The sequence below is a fragment of the Gadus chalcogrammus genome, chromosome 13, assembly GCF_026213295.1.
Source record: "Gadus chalcogrammus isolate NIFS_2021 chromosome 13, NIFS_Gcha_1.0, whole genome shotgun sequence".
Taxonomy (NCBI): Eukaryota; Metazoa; Chordata; class Actinopteri; order Gadiformes; family Gadidae; genus Gadus; species Gadus chalcogrammus.
In genome coordinates, this window is record NC_079424.1 from 4,090,919 (window position 1) to 4,115,962 (window position 25,044).

Sequence of the window (25,044 nt, forward strand, 5' to 3'; positions counted from 1 at the left end):
GGAAGATGGTGAGTACACAGGGGAGTTACGAGTTCAGTCCTGTCCTAAAGGGACAGAAATCATTAAGAGGTTTTATAGCCACAATTAAAAAAGACCCGAAACAGATGTTATGTTTCACTAATAAAGGACATAATTACTTCACACCAGTAATTAAGCCCTGTGTAGGAACACGAGGGAGCTGTGTGTGTGTGTGTGTGTGTGCTTCTGGCGGTGTGTGCCTGTGTGGTGTGGTTGTGTGTGTTGTGTGTGCTGTTTTAGTCCATTATATAAGCAAAGAAAATGCAGCATTGGCATAATACAGGTTCATACAGGTTCATGATGCCAGGTTCTACAGAGTTCATAATGCAGGTTTATGGTTCATAATGCAGCTTTATGGTTCATAATACAGGTTCATAATGCAGGTTCATACAGGTCATAATGCTGGTTTATGGTTCATAATGCAGCTTATGGTTCTTTATGTTCACGATGCAGGTTTATACAGGTTCATAATGCAGGTTATGGTTCATAATAAAGGTTCATAATGCAGGTTTATGTTCATAATGAAGGTTTATGGTTCATAATAAAGGTTCATAATGCAAGTTTATGGTTCATAATGCAGGTTTATGGTTCATAATAAAGGTTCATAATGGTGGTTTATAGTTCATAATGCAGGTTCATAATGCAGCTTTATGGTTCATACTGCAGGTTCATAATACAGGTTCATAATGACGGTTTATGGTTCATACTGCAGGTTCATACAGGTTCATAATGCAGGTTCATAATGCAGCTTTATGGTTCATACTGCAGGTTCATACAGGTTCATAATGCAGGATCATAACGACGGTTTATGGTTCATACTGCGGGCTCCGCTGGGCTGAGCTCTGTGAAGCTGCTCAGTTAACGGGGGGATAACCTACTGATTATCCACATGAAAATTTAATTAGCTGGCTTTCCTATAGGGATAGGACCCGCACTCTGCTGTATAAATCACCTGTGGTTGCAGTTTCCCTCCGCCTCGTACCCCCGTAACCCCGGGAGCTCATTAGGGGAAGCTCATCGCACGCGGTCTAAATGTTCTTCAGGGACCAAGCCAAACTTTGATTTATGCAGAACACTTGGGGAATGACAGAGGCCCATTAGTTAGTTTGAAGAGAACGAGCGCAGTGCCTCCGTAGTGTGTGTTGATCGCTCCCGGAGGGAACAGAAAACACACTTCTGTGTTCAGAACATGTGTGATCTAGATCAGAGGAACCTGAGGCCGCTTTCTGGGACAGATCCTGTGGGGTTGAGCGGTTCACTACTGCTTTATAGCGCGCCGTGGAACACGGACAAACAGACTCGCAGCACGGCACGGCTTTGATACACTTACGCTGTGTGTGCATGCGTGCGTGCACGTGCATGTTTCTGTGTGTGCGCACTTGCGCACGTGTGGGCTTGTTTGTGTGTGTGTGTGTTTGTGTGTGTGCACGGCTGCACGCACAATGAATAAGAAACATATCCCGAAGTAACGTCAAGAATACTTCTGACATTTACCGCAATTCAGCAGAGCAGCATCAACATGTTTGTGTGTGGATGGTTTATTGTATGCATGTATGTATTGGGCAAAGTGTGCAGATCCCAGGGTTAATCCAGAGTAATGAAATAAAGTGGCATGTGCAAGAGGAATCCAACCTCTCCGGGAGGCACCATTCCTCCTCATGCCCCACAGCGGCATGCGGCTTGAGAATGTTTTGGTGCTTTTTAGACGACCACTCACCGGCGAGAACTATAGTGGGGACTGCCAATCGCACAGTGTTGCTCTGACATTGTGGCGTATCGTTGAATCAGGCTAATTGTCACGTCTCTTTAGAGCGGTCTGTGTGTCCTTTAAAAAAAGACGACGTTTTGGCAAAAACAGGGTTTCAGTTCAAAACAAACAGAACCAGGAACACAGGCAAACAACGCAGGTCAGCCCTCGCGGCCAGCAGCCGGCCGACTCGGGGGCTCAGAGGCCAAGTCCTCGGCCCGAGTCCTGCGGGCGGGTCTTGCCAAGGGGCTGAGTCAGGGACAGGGCTCCTGGAAGCAGCGGCCCACAGGGAGGGGGGCCGGTGCCCCGTGAGATACCAGCGTGGCACCCTAGCCCCGCTCATTACTGCTATCGCACGCAGACCTGCACCTGGCAGCTGTTTTGTTCCTGCAGATTCCTCAGCTCCACCGCGGCCACAACAAGTCGTCCTCGATCAGGAGTTGTGCGTTGTTTTTTTATCTTGCGAACACAATTGTTACGCACAAAATGTACTCCTGATTCGGGCACAATGGAGGAAGTACATAATATCAGAGGTCAAGTCATGGCTGGTTACTTGTCTCATAAAAAACGGTCTCATTAAAAAGCTGCTTTAAATGGTGGCAAATCAGGGGCCGCCATTAAACTCAGAGGAAGTGGCTTTAATGGGTTGTTTCTAAATACTGGGGAAGGGGCTAATACGCTTTTAATGGCTTTATTTTCTATTAGGCGCAGATGGGTGAACTTTACAGTAGAGACTGCAGTCACTGCAGAGGGATTCTCCTTTATTCATAACAGACGTATTAAAACATGCAAAGGATTATGTCCAAAGCCACGCCGTATAATGAGGTATTTTAGCACAAGGTACATGTTATGATGGCTTACAAAGTTACAGAGTATTAGGAATGAGTCGGGCTGCGTCTTAAATGGCTCAGCTGAAGCCAGGCCACTGATTTCAGTTTGGCGGTACGTGACCTGCCAGGTCTGAGAGAGTGAAGCGCACCTTCTCAGTTCTTCATCATCACAAAGCTTTTCTACTCTGGTGGTGTATCCCAGTTAGTGAAGTTCACAAAGCAGATGGCTTACTGATCTCTGCTTCAGCAGCAGTTCATCACATCTGCGTTTGGAGAACAGCCTTTGGTCTTGTTTGTATCAGTAGTGAGAAAGACAAAATGGAAATGTGTCACTGGTCATTGGGTGGTTGTAGTTTCATATTAAGACATGAATCCCATGTTTATGTCTTGTCTGGAGCTGACCAGTGTGGTTGTACATGTGGTTTTTCGGTTGTACTGCAATGCTTTTGAGTCAATCCCAGACGTGAACGGGAAAATTAGCAATTAGCTTGTTATTAATTATTTACGAACGCCATTTAGATCTTTGCACCAGCTGGTTGTCAGTTGTTGCGTATAAACGCTGCACACATATAGTGTGATTTGTCGTATTTCAACAGTATGCAACACAATGCATCTCAAGTCTCCTAGCGACCGTATGGGATCACAGTTAGTAGTTTAGCCGTGTGTAGTTGTGTCGTAGTGTTGTAATTGAACAGAAGGAATGATGGTTCCTGTTGCTGTGAACGAGCTTAAGGGCTTTCAAGGCGAAGCCATTCAACAGCTTCAGTCGGACAGCAGTGCTTTAATATTGCGGTTTCATTTTCATACTCCGTCAATGTCATTGGCCGATCCGTGAAAGGGCCGGATCTGCCATCGCTAATCGGTTGAAACCCAAACCAAATTCAGTTTGTTTTGAAGTGAAATCCTGAAGCCCCCTTTTTTCTCTGTTGGATAACACACAGAGGAGGGAAAGAGAGGAGGGAAAGCTGACGTTAGACAAGCCCTCCCTTTGCCGTTAACCTCCTCGATATGTGGCTGGCCATAAACAACACAACATAATATAGCCTGGCGCGTCACGTGAGCGCATGTTTTATGTTTTAGTCATGCTCCTATACAGGCCTGTAGGACTTTGTGGAGGGCAGGCTGGATGGTATGGATCGTGTTCAGCACTTATTATATCAGCTCCCACAGATTGCTCACATATAGCGACAATATAGGAGAGCAAGCTTCATCCCTGGGCTGGGGGGGGGGGGGGGGGGGGGGGGGGGGCGTCGGTTTTGGGGCGTGTGTGTGAGTGTGTGTGTGTGTGTGCTCACTGGGATAGAACAGGCGCATTAGGAGGTTGTCTTTTGTTGCCCCGGGGGGGGGGGGGGGCGGGGGGGGGACTGACTTACTGTGCTAAGTCCTAATAGGAGTTTTGGGCCTGCCGTAGTCCCAGGGGAGGGGTCCTGAATGAGGGGGATCTAACTTCACCCCCCCGCCCCCCCCCCCCCCCCCCCCCCCCCCCCAACCCCCCCCCCCCCCCCCCCCACCCCCCCCCCCCCCCCCAACCCAGAGTCCTGCCTCCTCCTGCCTCCCCCCTCGCCCCCCCCCTCCCCCCCCCCCCTGCTCCCATGGGACGGCCCGGGGACAAAGAGGGAGCGGGGCTGGGGTGGACCGGGATGTTTGGGGGTGCACCGCGGCCCCTGTCTTATTAGAAGGGTCGTGAAGGTGTCACGATGATTAATAGGCCGAGGAGCGTGGGGATACTCCAGAGCCACATTTATTCAGCACCGGGACTCCCCGACACACTCCCCAACCACAAAAATGGCCCATTTGCATTTCCCATTAGGAAAAGAAAAATATAGATATATATGCAAATGGAATCCCCTATCTAGGTCTGTGCCGCACGCGTGATCCGAGTTGGGCATTGACAATGGATGACCGGCAGGTCGCCGCAGTGTTTTTAGGAGCGGGTTCTCACCTGGTGAACCGGTTCGGGGCAGATCGAGGTGAGGAGGAAAGTTAGTGTTGTGCGGCAGAGCGGATCTCTGAGCTCAGCGGTTAAGGTTTATCGTTCGGTCGAAACCGGTCTGTCATCGATCTCCAGTTGGCTCAGTGGTTTGAGCTTAGTGCCTGATGGGGTTGTTCTTAGCTGAGGTACCAGGCTTTATTTGACGTAAGAAGGGCTACTTTTATACTGATGATGCAGGACATGTAGGAATACACGGAGATGACTTCAGGAATATATCCAGATGATATCATGCGTTCTTGAAGGACTGCTGTTCAGCAGTGGGATTAACCCTTCTTTAGGTGATTCTGATGTCAGAACTAGAAGGGATTACACCATTTTGTTCTCATACAGCGTTCACATGCTGTGGTGGAGGTAATGTCTTCCACGTCATCCACATTTCCTCCGCCGTACTCTCGGCTCCTGGACAACCTCAGCGCTCTTGGTTATTAAAGGTTATAAAACCGTGTTACACACGTGGGATATGAAAGATAAGAACCTCCCTAGTAAGTTTCCCCTCTATCAGCACGTGGGAAGGGAGGGTACCTGGGGACGGTCAGACCTCACCTGCAGCTCAACGCCGCAATTAGACGGCAGGGAAATAAGCTGCACCAATAACGACGCTCGGCGGAAGGCAGCGACGGATTTCGTTCGATGAAATCCGGCCGCGTGAGTTGCCTGCGTTGAGGCGAAGGACCGGTCTTCCTGCAGCGAGCTGTACAGCTGCAGTACGGGGCGGTGGTAGTTCTGGGAGGGGTTTCCTCCACCTTCTCGTTAGAAAGTAGCTTGAATGATGAGGTGAGCAGAGCAGGACCTGAAGCTGTGCACGCTGCAGGGCTCCACTCGCTCGCGGTCAGAGCGGTTCTGTTATTAATCAGAGCGGGCAGCGGGCAGCGAGAGCAAGTTCAGGTGGGTTCAAGTGTCCACTCGGCTTTCGGTCAATTAATGACAAGGTGCCATTGTTCCTTTTAAACGTACTGCCATCGCTTTGGAGCGTGATTAGGCCTCGGGGGCGCCTTGGCGCTCCATCGTTTCCCCATCGCTCATCGACGTACCGGATCTATAGAAGCACACATTGATTTCCGACCGATCAATGTGCTCTTTGTTTAGCGCCATGAGGAACACGTCGTTTGTGTGTATTTACCGACACGGTCCCCAGTACACCAGGTCCTCCTCCTTTTCCGCTGAATCGTCTTCCTGGCTTTGTCTCGGGGTTCTGGGTTGGAGAACGTCGTCCGCCGGACCCCCACACCGATAAAAACAACAACAAATAGTAGCAGCACATAAACTGCAGAATCATTGCCCTCGAGTTCGGTGGCTGATGAGCAAACACAACGCCCGCCTCCTTAATTGCTGTGACCCCAGCAACCCGCCAGGAGGAACATTGACATATTGTTTGTCCAGCGTGAGACACTGTATAATTTACACTCGCTAATGATGGCGCTGAAGGGACCCGGCGTCACCGCTTGGCCCCGGCTCAACGTTCCTTGGAGCCTGCTAACGGACGCTTCCCCGAACACCAGGGGATTCATACCTCTCCGAGCCTGCCCCATGATTCAATTACTACTCTTGTTTGGTGTCAACCAGGCCTGCCCGCTGTTCTCTGTAGCCCGGCGGAGCTCTCGGGGACAGGCTCCCATTGGCTGGAGGAGCTCCCACCGCCATGGAGACGAACAAAACAAAAACAAGCCAAAGTAAAGTAGTCCTTTTCCCGAGGTAAAGGAGTAAGAAACAGGAGGGTCGGAGTAAACAATGCGTTGTCCCGGTTCTACTTTCCCAGATTGTAATTATTTTTCTGGGGTCTGTTGTGAGGGAAGACATGTTCCCATCGCCCTTGACCTTCAAACTCAATCTAGCTATTAGCCCCCCCCCACCCCCCCCACAGCATCCCGGAGATGTAAAAGGGCCGACGGTTTTGACCCCTGATCCCATTTCTTAACTAGGCCGGGGTTCCAAATGACCTTTTGACCCAGGAAGCATTTGCAGGTTGCCTGAGCAACCCTCAGATTTGGCAATGATTGACGGGTCCATATAGTTTAGTTCCTTGTATTCAAACAACAACAACAGCAGCAGCAACAGCAGCATCACCACAACAAACCAGGAGAAAGATCACAACATTATTAATGTAGTCAACTTTGAACAGGAGACAAATCGAACATAGCGAGTGAGAATGGGGGTTCACAAAGTCCTATTGTGCTATGAGCCACATTATTATGCCAGATAGGGGCAGAATAAATTTGCCTTCATAAATGAATGCTTTTACATGGAAATGAATCTATGAATGCCAAAGATGGATGTGGTTATTTCCCACTGAAGTCTATGTAAATGAACAACTGTGCAGATTGGACATATGCTGCCAAAGAAATACAAATAAATAAAGACATTGTGGGTCACTTTCTTCAGCCCATGCATTCATCCAGAAATGATACTTGTCCTTGCTCTGTGGGGCTGCCAGGATCAGTTTGGGGTTTAGACGTGCTTATCTGAAGGTGGACGGGAGCATTTCATTGTGATTGACCCATGGGAATCAAAGGTGACCATCTGGCTACTGGTAACCATTACTAAACCTTGTTTGAACATGCAAATGCTCCCAAGCCCTGATGGAATCACTGATTTAAGTGGATTGAGGATAACAACAATGTTGAGGAGAGACACAATATTATACAAATAAAAGTATTTCTTTAAAATGAAAAACATTCCCCTTGTGTAAATTGGAGCATGTGTATATTTAAAATGAGCAGAAGTTGTTTTTGCTTACGGACTTCTCAATAGTTTGTCTTGACTTCGACCTATTAAAGAGTTTTTGAATAGGATGCCGAGCTGAGCATTTATTTTTTAAAAGGTTTCGGAATTAAAATGACATATATATAATCATTCCAAATGATCTATTGTCAGTTCAACTCAGATCTCAGATCAGTTCAAATTTGAGGATTATATAATCTTCTAATTATTTCTTCAACAAGAATATTCCAATTTAGATTGGTATAATCTTAATGAAGACACCCTTCAAATTTGAAATGTTTGATATAATGAATTTGATATAATGAATATAATTAAATTCATAATGCTTTTAGAACCAACATGTTGTCTGATGTTCTGCTCGACGGCTTTGAGAGCCAACATGAGATCTTTAGGTAGGACCAAGTAGTCCTCCTCGAATCTCAAGAAGAGACTCAATTGATGAAACCAATTCTAGCCTTGATGACAAAGAGCTAAACTAGAAGTATTCATCAGCACAGAACAGATATCCATACATCTTAGAGGCATCCATCGTTGTCAATGAATTGGAGTAAATATTAGCAAAAAGTAGAGATGTTCCAATACAATTTTTCCTTCCCGATACCGATTAGATTCCTGAACTTGAGTATCGGCTGATAACGAGTACATACCGATACACCATCTAGCATTGTGTTTATTTTCTTCACCTGTGTAGTAAAGGAGCTAGTCCATTGATGGTATCGGATCGGAGCATTGAATTACGTACTCGCCGACATACTGCATTGTAGAAATTACCGGAGGAATCTTCCGATACTGGTCATCAGTTTCGGAAAAGCTCCAGTAAAAAGTAACTGTAAAACCTCTGACCAGTAATCAATCATTTCTATAGTACAGTACAGTGCACTGACACATTGCCTGTGTTTGTGTGTGTCTGCAGCTGAGCCGCTGGTCCAGATCGACGGGAAGCCCAGCTGCTGCTTCTTCAAGTTCAGCCCCAAGCTGATGTTCACCAAGGTGCTGAAGGCCCAGCTGTGGGTGTACCTGCGGCCACTGCAGCAGACCTCCACCGTGTACCTGCAGATCCTGCGGCTCAAGCCCGTCACAGAGCAGGGGAGCCGGCACATCCGCATCCGCTCGCAGAAGATCGAGCTCAACTCCCGCGTGGGCCACTGGAAGAGCATCGACTTCAAGCACGTCCTGCAGAACTGGTTCAAGCAGCCGCACACCAACTGGGGGATCGACATCAACGCCTTCGACGAGAGCGGACACGACCTGGCCGTCACCTCGCTGAGGCCCGGGGAGGAGGGACTGGTAAGGACATCAGACCTGGCCCAGGGTGTAGGGGGGCGAGGGACTGGTCTGGACCTCAGACCTGACCCAGGGTGTAGGGGGGGAGGGACTGGTCTGGACCTCAGACCTGACCCAGGGTGTAGGGGGGGAGGGACTGGTCTGGACCTCAGACCTGACCCAGGTTGTAGGGGGACGGGGGTCTGGCCCTCAGACCTGGCCCAGGTTGTAGGGGGACGGGGGTCTGGCCCTCAGACCTGGCCCAGGGGTTTAGCAGGGTCTGGTTAAGACCTCAGACCTGGCCAAGGGTGTAGGGGGGGAGGATTTGAGGCAGATGGATCGATTCTACCCCAGCTCAGTAATCTGGAGGTCACGTCCACCCTCCACCGCCCCTACGTCCACCACCAGACCACCAAACAGATGATGGATATGTATGGATCCTTGAATATTCTGAGCTAGACTTGAATAGATCCAACTACTATTGGGGACCATTTATGAGTTTTAGAACTGCAACTTGCTCCAGAACATCCCACCAAACTCAACCAATGACTCAAATGATCCTTACTGGAGATGGTTGTCGAATCGTAGTGAACCAGGTCTAGAGGAGGAACCGGGTAGGACTATCCCGAGCAGGCTCACTCAACACCTCATAATGACATAGTCCTATTGTCCTGCCAATACATCATGTAGTCCTGTAGTCCTACCAATACATCTTGCAGTCCTGTAGTCCTACATATATACCATGTAGTCCTGTAGTCCTACCAATACATCATGTAGTCCTGTAGTCCTACCAATACACCATGTAGCCCTATAGTCCTACCAATACACCATGTAGTCCTGTAGTCCTACCAATACATCATGTAGTCCTACCAATACACCATGTAGCCCTATAGTCCTACCAATACACCATGTAGCCCTGTAGTCCTACCAATACACCATGTAGCCCTGTAGTCCTACCAATACACCATGTAGTCCTGTAGTCCTACCAATACATCGCGATGTAGCCTAAAGTCCTACATTCATGTCATCATCAAATCAAACAAGGTGTGTCACCTAGAAGTGCCAAACTCTGAGCTTCCACGTGAACTGAGAGGAGGTCATCATCTCCAGATCACCTGATCTCCACACTGTCCCCACCCAGCCCGCACATCCAGCGCAGCGACCGCAGTGTCAGGGGGCTGTGGTAGTTATGTAGGTCAGTGCTGGAGTGACCGTTCACGGAGCGGTCACAGGGGTCAGCTCCTCACACCACGTAGCAGAGGTCAGCTGTGGAGCCTGGGCCCTGCGGACCACTGACCTCTGACCTCCCGGCAGCGGGAGATGTTATCCTTTAGAGAGCAGATCAAACACCACGCCATGAGTACCAAAAATAAAACCAAGCACAACAAGCAGGGCCAGCCCTCTTCTCAGCCACCAGCGCCGCTCTACTCTTGTTTTTCTCTTTCTTTTTCTGCTTTTTTGGAAACAAACATCAGCCCCCGAGCCCAGGGTGGCAGGTTGTAACCCTCCAGGCTTTCATCTTCCCCTTCTGAATGAGTCACAAACAAACCCCCAAAAATCTGTTGTGCTGGGGCCCAGCTGATCCGCTCTAGGGGGGGGGGGGATGTGGCTCTCAGGATGAGTCACGGGTCGAGGTCAGGGGGACCACAAGGCTTCTGGGTCCAATGGGCTGGCCAGAGTATACTGTGTACTGTTTGGGGTGACCGTGACTGTACCATTAGATAAGTTAGTCTATGAGGTAAATATTCATGAAGGAAAGAGAAGATAACGTATCATTTCATCTCTCTTCTGAATCACTTGCATGTTTTCTGCAAACATACCTAGGATACTTCAAACGCTACAGTAGTAGTAGTAGTACAGTATAGCAGGAAAGGATGATTCAAAGCAGGCCGGAAATAAACTACTGTGCAGGCCTGACTCAAACTACGGAACAGGCCTGACCAAAACTACTGATCCAGCTTGTACCAAACTACTGAGCAGGCCTGACCCAAAGAACTGATCAGGCCGGAAATAAACGACTGAGCAGGCCTGATTTGAACTACTGAGCAGGCCTGAAGCAAACTAGTGAGCAGGCCTGAAGCAAACTAGTGAGCAGGCCTGATCCAAACTACTGATCAGGCCTGAACCAAACTACTGATCCAGCTTGTACCAAACTACTGAGCAGGCCTGACCCAAACTACTGATCCAGCTTGTACCAAACTACTGAGCAGGCCTGACCCAAACTACTGATCCAGCTTGTACCAAACTACTGAGCAGGCGTGGCCAAAACTACTGAGCAGGCCTGAACTTGCACCCATGTTACGGTGTGCCACAGCTATAAGAGAGTGACTTCCCTCAGTATTGTTTTATAACCACCTCTTCCCACCTCCCTCGCCCCCTGATTCCAGCAGCCGTTCCTGGAGGTGAAGGTTCTGGAGACGAACAAGCGCTCCCGGAGGAACCTGGGTCTGGACTGCGACGAGCACTCCACCGAGTCCAGGTGCTGCCGCTACCCGCTGACGGTGGACTTCGAGGCCTTCGGCTGGGACTGGATCATCGCCCCCAAGCGCTACAAGGCCAACTACTGCTCGGGCCAGTGCGAGTACATGTTCATGCAGAAGTACCCGCACACCCACCTGGTGCAGCACGCCAACCCGCGGGGCTCGGCCGGGCCCTGCTGCACCCCCACCAAGATGTCCCCCATCAACATGCTGTACTTCAACGACAAGCAGCAGATCATCCACGGCAAGATCCCCGGCATGGTGGTGGACCGCTGCGGCTGCTCCTAGGCTCTCCACGGGGGGCCATCAGGAGGGAGACACACACATGTACCGCCACCATCGCATCATACCACGCAGAAACACCCTTTGGAAGCTCTCCCCAGCCCCCACCCTCCTCCCGCCACACGTCTCCGCTCTTTGATTCTGACGCAGAGAGAGAAACATCCTGCTGGACTTTTCCATGTTTTTTTTTCTTGCCAGTCGATGAGTTTATTTTTACGTGAAAAGTATTTAAAAAAGTTTAAGATGAGATGTAAAGCATCAAGAGACTGAAATAGGAGTGCATAATGAATTACAACGGGAGTGGGATTGTGAAGCCGCTTCAGAAAATGGTAAACAAGACGAAACTATGTTATATATGTCAGCTTTGGTGTTGTATTCATCAAGATATTTGAAACAACGTCATATTTGTGTGATATCCAGGACAGTGGATCGACACAGAAAGATGCAAAACAACTTTTGCAGTAAATTAGTTTTGGTAAATTAGTATTTTAAATTTTGGAAAGGTTTCATCAAATTAATAGATGTGGAATTCAAACCACTAAAGTGTTACAAAAAAAGGTGGCAAGTCTTATTCAAAGTGCCCCCTTCCGCAAAAGCTCAGCCCTCGAGGAAACCTTAGTCGAGCTGAAGAAGAAGGCAATCTGAACGAATCCCAAATGTCTTTTTGTTACCTTTTGCTTGTTTGTCTTGTTTAGAGAAGAGAGTTTTAAAGATAAGAACAAACCAAACCTTCGCCCTCTATTTATGCGTCCATCCCCAGGGGGCCATTCTCCACCTCCACTGAGCAGTCACTTTCATCTCCTTCATTTGCCGTCTCGTACCACAGAGAGACCAGAGACAAGAGACAACCATCGTACGCTGCTCTACTCCATCATTACAAGCGAGCAAGTTTCAGAAAAAAAACACAAAAAAACCTCTCTCCAGACACTCGACAATTGCACGGACCGCTGCGCAAAAAAAACGTGAAGGTCGGATCCAACGTCCACACGTTCTCACGAGTTCTGACGTGAGAACTGGAGAGTTTCCGCAGACGAACTCTGCGAGTCTTGGGGTCTCTTTCCCCCCGGAGAGGAAGGGCCATTGTTTGGCTCCCAGCGTGAAGCGCTCCTACAATACCAGCGGCTCCCAGCGCCCGGGGCCCACCCCTCGGTCCGCACAGAGAGCCTGGAAGCCTCCGTACGCGCCTCAGAGCCCGAGGTGTCCTGCTGGAGCTCAGAGGAACGGGGCACGGGTTGTGTTCGATTATGGAAGGGCTGGTCGTACGCCTAGGCTGGTTTTGAAACTCGTTACCAATGTTACACACATTTGCCTTCATCCACACTTCACCACAGACGTCAGGTGTCAGAATCAGCGCATTTGCATCAACATGATTTCAATGATTTCAGTAGCTCAGAAGTGCTGATCCAAAGGGCACAATGCTCTTCGATACATACGTTCACACAATACAATACTTACTCAATACAATATAACTTTAACTCAGTACAATACAATACTTTAACTGAGTACAATACAATACTTTAACTCAGTATACAATACAATACTTTAACTCAATGCAATGAAATACTTTAGCTCAGTACAATACAATACTTTAACTCAATACATTACAATACTTTAACTCAATACAATACTTTAACTCAGTACAATACAATACTTTACTCAATACAATACAATACAATACTTTTATTCAATACAATAACAATAGATTCTACAATTTACAGCTACTAACATGTTTAAAGGTTTCAACGACCGTGAATCTAGCGTGTATCTATAACCGTTCTGTCACAGCAATCCATCTGTTGCTCTATGGCCTCTCATCCTAGACTCGCGTTAGAAGATAAAATCACTGGTAGAATCGGATGAACAATAACATTTCAAATCCTGTCACTGTGGAACTGTACATTGGAACAAAAAAAAGAGATGCTCATGGTTTAAATACATCACTATATAGATTGTGTAGAACAACGTCACCAGTTGCAAAGCGAAAGGAAGAGAACAGAAACAAAAAAAGCAGATGTTTCGGAAAACATCTGGGCCTGCCCTGCTCCCCAAAGCCGTCCTGAGCTGTATGTTCCACAGAGAGAACCCGCGGAAGAGCCGGCGGAGACTAGCTCCACGGAACGGCCGATCGCGTCACCTGGATATCACAGCGAGATATTCCTTTGTTGAAAACGAAAGCACTATACTGTTGGATAAAGGAAGAGCCTTCTGACGTTATATATAAATGATATATGTATATATTTAAAAAAGAAGAAAAAGAAGAGGTACAACCACCTTTTTTTGGGGGGGTCCTCTACCTTACCAACAATAAATTTTGCACTATGGGGACGTTTGACGACGGAAGGGGCGGTGTGTGTGTGTGTGTGTGTGTGTGGCCGAGCACAAGAGAGCTCGTAGTCTGGGAGGAAGACCTCTGAAGGCTTTCGGGGAGGAGGAACCACGAGGAGAACCACCTCAAACCACCACGCCGCCCCGACTTGCGTCCCAGCGCGCGGGGGGGGGGGGGGGGGGGGGGGGGCCGTCCATACGCTCACACGCCCCCGTCCGGGCGGGGTCCCGGGAGAGGCCAGCCCCCCCCCCCCCCCCCATCTCCACCGAGTCCCTGTGGGCCGGTGTGAGGAGTGAAGGGGTTGGGCTCCTTGAATATAGAATGCTTTAACCGGAAGAGAGAAGTCACCGGCCCCCCCCCACAGCATCAATCTGTTACCGTAGAAACGACGTCCTCTGATGGAACAGCATGTCGAGCGTTTTTTTTTACAAAGACGTGTTTTTGCCTTTGTGTGTATTTTAAGTGAAAGCATCCATGTAAGCATGGGACTATCCAGGGACTGTTAGCCAAAGTAGAGGATGACATGTTGTGTGATGTAACTTTTGTAATAGCAAGAATATACTAGAATATTTCAAAGGGAGAGAGAAACAACGGTAGTAGGAACGGTGGTTGGAAACCATTCAGCTGGTCAATTGTCTATTTATTAATATTATAATGCGTTTCAAAGTATGTCTACCTCACTCTAGCAATCTAAAACCCTTGCGTTTTTAATTTGAAATCTCATTATAAATCTGTGAATCACGCACGTCACCCAGAGGAAGGAGAAACACCCCAAACAGGAAGGAGGTCTGAACACACAGGGTCCGTGTCTCAGGGTGGAGTGAGGGAAGGCAGTGTTGGAGGGACGCCTGGGCTCCACGACGCTCTGGCCCACCGACACAAAAGGGCCCAGGGCTAGAGCCTGCATCACTAGAGTCACGGTCAGCGGTGGACACGTCGCATTGGGATTTAGTTGTTTGTATACCGGTATGTGTGAGAGTGTTTTCATATATAAATATATGAGCGTTAGAAATCTCTATGTAAATAATCACCCAAATGTTGGCATTTATGCAGTTTTGGACAGGTTCGCTACTTCTAATGTCTCGCTCACTCCCCTCTTCATCCCTCCTCATTGTGTAGTAAAGGAAATTCATCCCAACCTTGTAGTTGTAATGGTTGTGCGTATGAATAACTGTTCAATTGTTATTTTTGACCATTTGTTGTTTATTTGCTGTCTTTTTTCTTTTGTACAATAAATCATTTATTTAGCTTACGTAACGCAGTGTTTATTTCTCATGTTGCTCTTTTCACGGCCGGGTCCGCGTGGCACAGCTCATACTTACACGCACACAGAGCCAAACACACACACACACACACACACGCAAACACACTGACGTACTCTCACACTCACACTCATGTACACGCACGCACGCACACTCGCACGCACACTTAATGCACCGCTGTGATTGGCCTGTCCTGGACAGGCAATCGGAGGTGCCATATTTACTCAGAGCCTAATTGGTGAAAGAGAGAGAGAGAGCTCTGAACACAGAGCTTTAGTGTTGCCTCGGGTAGTCATTATTGGGATTTCATATGAGATGCGGCCTGACCCAATTAACATGTCACCTGATAGGAGGGCCCCTCATCAACCTAATTTAGAGCATCATTGCGTAAAAACAGGAGTCAGAATGAGGCTCGTATGAATGGAAACGGCGGAGGACCACCCAGTGCCTCGCTCGGAGGAGGCCGACGCTAGCAATGAACTCCGGAAGCCTTCTCAGCGGACGTAAACATTTGCCCCGTTCACGGCCCCTCCGGCCAGGGACGAAGGGAGGGAGGGAGGGAGGGAGGGAGGGAGGGAGGGAGGGAGGGAGGTGGTGCTGCAGCAGCAGCAGTAGAAGCCCTAAACAAGTTAAAGCTAGGGGAACTGGGATACAGCAATACATGAACACAGAGATCTGGGGACAGTCCCAGAATGGGGACAGGTAAGGAGGTACCCAGGGCTGAACAGGAGGGCCCTGGGGACCAGGGGACCGGGGGACCCGGAGGCTGCCTTTACAACGGCAGCAAGTACGGCCGTAAAGTTAAGAGAGAAGGTAAATTGGGGCCAGCACTCAATAGCTTGAATTGCTGGACACAGTAATCAGTGACACCTTTTTGTCTGGCTCACTGCACAGCGCTTAGAGAGGGGCGCTGCTCCGCAGAGATCACACACTCCCTAATGGGAAGGAAGAATCTCACAGGATCATAAAGTGCAGAGGAGGGGAGGGGAGATTCAAGCTGGAATTGGGTTTCTTAACTAAGTGATTAAAACAAGGGCCCTGACATTAGCGCCACCGTTTATGAACTACCTCCTTTCATCATCAGGTTCAGTGGGCTTTACACTTTACAGTAAATAAGGTTTGGCTACGTATATTCTGTCATAGTAGAGTGCTCATGGTTGTATTGTAATATATTATGGATGGTTATGTTACCTATGTTATAGATTAAATTGTTCTTTCCTTATTCCAGAAGAGCCACATAAACAATCTTTGTAGGATATTATTGATTGTTGTTTTCGGACAAACTTAGAATAAGAATAACCATCAATAATGAAGCAACTGCAAGTCCAAAATAAGAGTTACTTAACAAACCAAACCAGCTGCATGCCCAGCAGGCCAGTACACAACCGTCCTTAATGACATAACTCTAGGCAGCAGAACATCGCTCCATCCCAGGACGGAGGCTCCCCACACAGAGCTCCCAGCACTTCAGAAGACCTCCAGGCAGCGCCGGCTCAAGGTGGCTTCAAATGACGGGTTTTACGTGTGCAGAAACTGCTGTTCCCGCCAACACGCTCGCCATCTGCCTCAGGGTGGAACCACGAGCGGGCTGCGATGCCGAGACCGGTAGGAGCCTGTGGCCGGAGGGGTCTGGGGGTGGAGCCCTGCCCCAGCACGTCGGTCTGCCCCAGGTCGTGGACCAGAACAGCCCTAGCCTGGAGGAGTTCCTCTTCCCGGGGTCCTTCCCGGGGCAAACCTCCACTATCGCTGCTATTCAGTGTCGAGGATTCCTCATAGGTCCAGGATCACGTTACGTACGCTGTAATGGTAGCTGTGATACTGAACTGCTCCCCAACAAACATATTGTGTTACGGTTTAGCTGGATGCTATTGTGATATTGAACTGTTCTATAACAAACGTATGGTGTTATGATTTACCTTGTGATATTAAAATGTTCTATAACAAATGTATTGTGTTATGATTTACCTTGTGGTATTAAACTGTTCTATAACAAATGTATTGTGTTATGATTTACCTTGTGGTATTAAACTGTTCTATAGCAAATGTATTGTGTTATGATTTACCTTGTGATATTAAACTGTTCTATAACAAATGTATTGTGTTATGATTTACCTTGTGATATTAAACTGTTCTATAACAAATGTATTGTGTTATGATTTACCTTGTGATATTAAACTGTTCTATAACAAACAGATTATGTTATAATTGTTGCTATTGTGATATTAAACTGTTCTATAACAAATGTATTGTGTTATGATTTACCTTGTGACATTAAACTGTTCTATAACAAATGTATTGTGTTATGATTTACATTGTGATATTAAACTGTTCTATAACAAGCGTATGGTTTGATGATTTATCTTTTTGCCTTTTTGATATTCTACTAACTCTGGTACTGGGATTTTGAGGATCTTTAGAGATTTGTATTCTCATCTTTATAACACTAAACTTTAAAACACCAAATAAAATAAAAATCAGTCCCACTGCTTATCAACGGTTCAGTCTGTTGTCAGTTCAAACCAGTTCAAACATCTCTCTCCTGCAAGAACCGAGAGATTGAAACAGCTCCCTGATCCTTTTTTATAAAGACTTAACAATAAAAAAGACAAAAAAATCCAACCTTTTCAGCCAATGCACAAATAAACGATTTCAAATCAGAAGATGCTAATCTCATTCAGCTCCGGGGCTGTTTGTCCCTTTGCGCTTGCCGTACGTGTAATAAAAGGCCTGGTGAGGTGTGCATCTTCAAGCTGAGGGGTTACCCGGGGACACAGCTGTGCTCTCACCGCCTGATAGGAACAAACTGAAAGATTCCAGGTCACTGCTCACAAACTTCCCCAAAAACACAACACCAGCTCTGACAGCCCCACCCCTCCTCAACAGATGTACAACAACACCGACACACCAGCTCAGAACACAAAGACCACGCAGGAGAACAGGAAGAACAGGGAGGAAACATGTCCCTTCAGCTGCAGAATAAGATTCCTACCTGACGCAAGAATCTCTGATTCTGTTAACGAGGGACATTTTCTCAGCTTTCTACCTATTATAATTTTCTTTGTTGTGTTTATTAGTTCAGTGGGTTGGGGTTTTGTCTTTAAAAAATAAATATGCATGTTGTTAAAACTATAAAGTACATATATTTCTATGTTATTGTCTGGGTTCCCGATGTATTTCATACTTTTACTAGCATATATTAGGACATTCTAACAACAGTATATTAACCGTGCACTTTCGTCCAGCCAGTGAAAGTCCAGTTTATTCCAATGACTCCACATTGCGTGTGATTGGCCGAGAGATGCCCTTAACGAGGGGTCCACCTCAGCGAGTGCGTCCCGCACCGTGGGCCCCTGGGCGGGACAAAGGCCCCTTAGAGGAGGACAGTTACCGTTCACGCCTTATTAACACCCACCTTCCAGCCCCGGAAGTTGTTAGCTTTAAACTCCCCCAAAACATGGCAACAAACGTGCGGGCGGGAGGGACGGCGTGCGGGCGGGGGGGGGGGGGGGAGGGAGGGAGGGAAGGCGTGCGTGCGGGGGGGGGGGGGGGGGGGGGGGGAGGTACGGAGGGGACGGGCCGCGCGGGGCCAAGGCACCCCCCCAAAAAAAAGAGGGCTTGTGTTTCTTTGAGGCCTGAGCAGTCAGTGAAAGGCACCGTGGTGTCTCTATAGTTCACATGGCAGGCTCTCAAGAACCCACGGGGGGTAATGCCCCCCCCCCCTTCCCTCTGCCCCCACCCCACCCCACCCCACCCCACCCCACCCCCCACCCCCTCCCCCTCCCTGTCATGCCTTAACTGAGGCCAGTGTTGACACAGTGCTGGCCAATCTAATTTTGATTGTCAGGAGCAAGGACTGGTGATCCCCCCGCCCGGCTGAGATCATCAAGTTCATTTCTCTGGCTGCACACGGGCTCTTTCTCTTTTTTTTCCCTTTCTGCCCCCTCTCCCCGTGTCTCCCCCCATCTCCCCCATCTCTCCCCCACTAGAACAATATTCAGCCGTTCCTGGGCCTCTCAGAGTGAGCTCACTGGAGTTAATCTCTCAGCCCCTTCTCTCTCTCTCTCTCTCTCTCTCTCTCTCTCTCTCTCTCTCTCTCTCTCTCCCCTCTCTCTCTTGCTCTTTCTCTTTCTATTGCTCTCTCTCTCTCCCCCTCTCTCCCCCCCACTCTCTCTCCTCTCCCCCTTCTCTCTCTCTTCTCTTCCCCCCCCCCTCTCTCTCCTCTCTCTCTCTCTCCCCTCTCGCTCTCTCTCTTGCTCTCTCTCCCCCCTCTCTCTCTCTCTTGCTCTCTCTCCCCCCTCTCTCTCTCTCTCTTGCTCTCTCTCCCCCCTCTCTCTCTCTCTCTCTCTCTCTCTCTCTCTCTCTCTTGCTCTCTCTCCCCCCTCTCTCTCTCTCTCTTGCTCTCTCTCCCCCCTCTCTCCCTCTCTTTCTATTCAAAAAGCCATTGGAGAACAGCTTGAATTAGTGACAGTTATTATTCAGACTAATGAGTAAAAACTCAAAGGCAACAAAAGTGGACTGTGACATAAAACAGCGTTCATAAATCATTCATCCCGGGATAGAGGTAGAGTGGACAAAATCGGATGTTTGTAGAAACAAATCTTGAAAATGAATTGTTACTTTTAACCCCCCGGCCACTGGAGGAACAATGGACACACACACAAAACATGATCCATGCGTTTCGCGCACGGAGGAAAGCATCTGAAACGTCATGCAGCCTTCTTCTCTAGAAATACATGCAGTGTCAGAACAGACAGATGGCCCTAGGTACCTTTGTGTGTGCGCGTGCGTGTGTCCGTGCGTGTGCACACATACAGCCATGCATGTGTCCGAGTATCAAAAACGGAGACACAGCTTTAGCCTGGTTGATGAAAAGTATTATTTAATACAAAATAAAAAGTGTAAGTTTTATTAAACAATAAATCTGTGTTTTATTTTACACCAGATATGTGTCCTTCTCTACACAACAATTATGTGTGTGCAAAAGCTGGATTTCGCTACTTTGTGAGTGACAAATGACCGGACCAAGTATGATTGAAATTCATTCATTATTCCTGCATCCTCTCACCCATTCTGTTCAGCGCTGTCCATCATCTCAGACGTACGTGTGCTTGATAGTTTAACGCAGAGGGGGTCACCCGACGCCCTTTGTGTGGGGGCAGGAGCTCATGATAAGCTAGGTTTGGGGGGCTGGAATCGGCCAGGGCCATCCCATTCAAGCAATATCAGAGCAGCATCTTGCCCCTCCATGACGACTACCCTGCCGGTAGGCCGCTCACAGTCCGCCGGTGACATGGTGTGGCCGGGGGGTGTAACTACAGCCGGGCTGTGCATCGGGGGACGGCATTGTGTTCGGTTTGATTGACGGATTGCCTCAGCTGACGGGATATATGGGGTCTTAAAGAAGATGGATGGGAACAGACCCGTTGACGATGCACTTTGAATGATTTTTATGATCATTCATTTTGAGGTGCAAATCTCAAACTGAATCTTTTCTTTTTTTTTGCTGTCGATTTTTTCTCAGACACAAAGTTTTTAAAAGAGGAGATATTAGAGACATAAATGGTTATCTAATATTATGCTGATGAGGAAATTATTGAAGGCGCAGATGAGACTTTACATTTCCAATGAGGCGATGGTCCGCAAAGGTAAAGTAGGAATATCAGTAACTGGACACATAATTAGGTTATGAAGGGAAATGAATATTAAATTACATATCAATTTATTGATTTTTTTTTACAACATTTTTAAACCTGTGAGATTTTTGTGATTAATGGGTACATTTGATTACAGCCTTTTTACTTAACATATGCTGGATTCATTATTACTTTGCATTTTTCTGTGAATTAAATATTTTTCGTCTGACCCCTAGATACAGAGCAATATGTATAGGAATATATTGCTATATAGCAATAAGAAAAGCCCAATCAATTAAAAGCACCCCCTCCCAAAATACAACAAATTTACAAAAACAAATCTGTGTAGTCTCATGTTTGGACGCAGTACGAAACATGAGGCGGAAAACAACTGCAGATCGTCCAAAGTAATCGCGACTTTGGAGGGAAGGGTTTTAACCCAGAGATCAAAGGTGAAAGGTCGGCATTATTCTGACAGGGTGATTGCGATCATGGAGGAGGAGCAGGAGGAGGAGGAGGAGGGGGAGGAGGGGGAGGAGGAGGAGGGGGAGGAGGGGGAGGAGGAGGGGGAGGAGGGGGAGGAGGAGGAGGGGGAGGAGGAGGGGGAGGAGGAGGAGGAGGAGGAGGAGGGGGAGGAGGAGGGGGAGGAGGAGGAGGAGGGGTAGGAGGGGGAGGAGGAGGGGGAGGAGGGGGGGGAGGAGGAGGGGGAGGAGGGGGAGGAGGAGGAGGGGGAGGAGGGGGAGGAGGGGGAGGAGGAGGAGGAGGATGGTAGCCCGGCTCCTACACTGGCCCCCCGTCCGACAGGACACAGCGACACCTTTACATTCGGGCTCTACTTTTTCTACATGGACTCTTGATGTGAATTGGGACCTATTTTGTGTGTAAAAGTGTTTTTTTATCTATTTTGTATACTGGTATGTTGTTTTTATGTTCTTGACTTGCCTGTTGCTAATTAACGCATGTAAATTAGCAACTAAGCTAACTCCGGCATATTTATATTGATGCTCTGGCTGACATGTTGATTAATGTGCACTGTCCTAATCAAATAAATAAATAATAATAACTACATCAAGAAATGCATCTTCAAGAACTAACACGTGGGTTCGAACCCGTTGTCTCGAGAGGCTGCTGTGGTTGGCCCGTTGGCTCGGGGAAGCCCCGGGATTCGCACACTGTCAGACGGGCCGCTACCCTGGAGGAAGAGCACCCCCCCCCCCCCCCCCTCCCCCCCAGGGCAGCACACCTCTGGGAGCCCCCGGGGGACGTGCAGCCCCCACTAAATCAACAGCGTTCTAATGAGGTGTCACACTTGACCCCCAGTCACCTCGGCCCCCTCACACGGGCGTCGGGGGGGGGGGGGGGGGCGCAATGAGACGCGCTCCGTCTCCGGGGCCTGGCCGACACGTTTTGATTCATGAGAGCCTGGGTCCTGTCAGGTCAGAATTACCCCCATCAAAACGCCACCATCAACGCATTCATCAACTCCACCCCCCTGGATCCCACCCCTCTTTCTGCTCCACGACACAAGCGCTCTGCAAAACCAACACGCCTCCGTAGAGCGGCGCTCAACACATGCCGGGCGGCCCTTACGCTGCACGTCCTCCCGGTTCAGCTCTGCTCTAGTCTGTCCTCCTCTGTTATCCCTGGTTCAGATCTGTTATCCTCTACTCTGCTCTGATTAGGTCTGTCCTCCTCTGTTCTTCTTTGTTCTTCCTGGTTCTGATCTGTTCTGCTCTGTTCAGCTCTGCTCTGTCCTCCTCTGTTCTTCTTTGTTCTTCCTGGTTCTGATCTGTTCTGCTCTGTTCAGCTCTGCTCTGTCCTCCTCTGTTCTTCTTTGTTCTTCCTGGTTCTGATCTGTTCTGCTCTGTTCAGCTCTGCTCTGTCCTCCTCTGTTCTTCTTTGTTCTTCCTGGTTCAGATCTGTTATGCTCTGCTCCGTTCTGCTCTGTTCCGCACGGGCAGGTGACACTTATGGAAGTAAGGAGACCGACTGGTTTTGAGACCTGACTGAACACGTTCAGGGAGACTGAACTTGTGCAGTGCTGGTGCCCTTGGATGGATGGGCTGAGCGTGTTTGTCGAGGTGTCTACTTAAGGACCTTTGTGTTTCCCAGGTCTCGCGGACTTCGTTCTTTGTACTTTTTAGTACGCCCCTCCCTCTAATCAGACGCCCCTTTAAACATACCTGGGTTAGATCCCCGTTTCTACTGAAGGAACGTTCAGGAGGCTTCTGAACCTGATGCGCTTCTGCAGCTTTAGTAGACTGACTTTAGTAGACTGTCACTGAACATTGATCGGCCCAGGGAAACAAGACTCAGTAACAACTCTTTCTCTGTTCATTGTACATCTGATTTTAGATCAGATGGAGATTGAGTTGGACTGGGACCTTCTCCTCCACCTTCATGGCCTGACGACCTCATGAGACTCCGTCGGGTCCTCAGGTAGGTGGAGCAGAGCTCATGGTTCAACATCTCCATCACTGCTGTCATCACATGACATGAGTAGGATCGATGTCATAACCAATCCCTGTCCGTTGTGTCACTCAATACCACGCCCCACCTCCTGGTTCTCTGAGACTGAGGTGGACTCCTGCCGGCCTGGTTCTGCAGAACACCTTCCGATCCGTAGTCCTTTCGGGACAATGCAATAGCTGCCAGGTCGCCTTCGCCAAGGAAATGTTCCCCTCTGAAGCAACAAAGACGGTCTCCAAACCTTTGTGACAAGGCCTTTCCACTCATTTAGAAGACCCGGTTCATCTAGATTCACACACCGTTAGGGTGAGATACCTTGCTCAGGAACACCTCGACACTCTAGGAGGAGTCGGAGATCAAACTAGCAACCTTCCGGTTACAACAAGTAAGACTCCCACTCCTCTCCTGCCCCCTTCCTCAAGTCCTCATCAGCGTTTGTTTCTGTTCAACGCTTATGAAAATATCAACTACCTTCATCCTAAAGTACAGGAATGTATGAAATGATGATTGGGTCCGCAACGTTTTAAACAATAATATCCATCTTAGGGGCATCGTAATGCAATATCTTTGATTGTCTGTGTTTCTCTGTGCCTTCATTGGATCAATCATAAATAACCGGTTTGTAAGAAATATGAAACTGCTACTACGATTGATGCATACATTACGGCCTACTAGAGCAGTTTGATCACAATCTATATTCCTTTTATAAATAAGTAACGCACCCTGTTCTCTTAAAGCATGTTGCATCTTTGCAACATGCACAATATTACAATAATACAATTACAATAAAGGTCTAGTTTTAATAACACGACAAACAGAGCAACTCAAATTGGAAATCCTGTGGAAAATGTGTTGTTGAGCCTGTTTAGGATACTCATAATCAAGTTCATGATTAATCTAACTATCATTATGATTATTAGCGCCACTACAACCACTACCTTGTTTACGTCATTGCCAGGCAGCCATTTGTGAGGTCACCATGGTGACCGCGGTGAGCTCAACACCTGAGACTAAGCTTGCCTGAAGAACTCCGAAACATAACAAAGCAAATGCTTTGTGCCGAGTGATTGAGGGATTATGGAGGGACTGCTCGGGCATTGGGCTGATAATGAAGTGTTGACACTGGACTAAACCGGAGACACAAGACAGGAACAGAACTGGCTAATGAGGGCACAACTCTGGCTGTGGGGCTCGGATACTTTGGGGAAGGACTTTTCAAACGTCCACACAACTCGTGATCTGAGCCTTAGATATATTTGTATGGATGGTTGAAAAGAAAACTTCCATACAACTAACATGGAAAACCTCTCATATTTATAACCTCTACCGATCCCTTAAGGGCTGGGATACTTTAGGGAATGGCTTTTCAAACTTCAATACAACCCGTGATCTGAGCACTATAGCCTAGTTGTATGGAAGTTTGAAAATAAAACTTCCACACAACTAACATGGAAAACCTCACATGTTTTATAACATCTACTGCTCCCTTAAGGGATAGAGAAGTTTTCCATGTTCCAAGATGGCCTTAGCAATACACATGGCTGACTCGAGTTGTGAGAGCAGTTTGATAGAGGTGAGGCCCCTGCAGGAGACAGGGGGGGCGACAGGCCTTTGTGTAAAAGCAGCTCCTGATTTAGACACACAGCAAAACAAGAACTGTTCAGTCCCAAACAATGGAGCGCTTTCCCCAAAGCGAGCGCCGGACAATCTAGGAGCAAATTGTGAGTCGATTTGAGTGTGCACGTGTGTGCACGTGACTCCTTTCTCCTCACCCACCAGCACCACCCTTCCACCAGCACCCACCCCTCCACTACCACCACCACCACCACCACCACCTCCTCCACCCCCAGCACCACCCCTCCCCTCACCTCCTCCCCACCACCTCTCTCTCTCCCCACGTCCAACAATCCCCTCCACCCAGTCCCCCCTCCCTCTGCCCAAATAAAAAAAAAACTGTACGAGGAAAGGGGAGAGAAATCATCCCCCGTTGAAGAACTTTACGAGATGCTCCTTTACACGGAGA

The 25,044-nt window shown here is 48.2% G+C and overlaps 1 protein-coding gene across 1 annotated transcript in view; it reads left to right on the plus strand.

Moving 5' to 3' along the window:
* The window catches only part of gdf11 (growth differentiation factor 11), a 31,930-nt gene extending 18,120 nt beyond the window's left edge, over positions 1 to 13,810 (plus strand). The window contains exons 3-5 of the mRNA XM_056606679.1: positions 3,811 to 3,844; positions 8,398 to 8,593; positions 10,957 to 13,810. Coding sequence (XP_056462654.1) covers positions 3,811 to 3,844; positions 8,398 to 8,593; positions 10,957 to 11,337 — 611 coding nt within the window. The 3' untranslated portion in view covers positions 11,338 to 13,810. The remainder of the gene's footprint in view (positions 1 to 3,810; positions 3,845 to 8,397; positions 8,594 to 10,956) is intronic.
* The last annotated feature ends 11,234 nt before the right edge of the window (positions 13,811 to 25,044 follow it).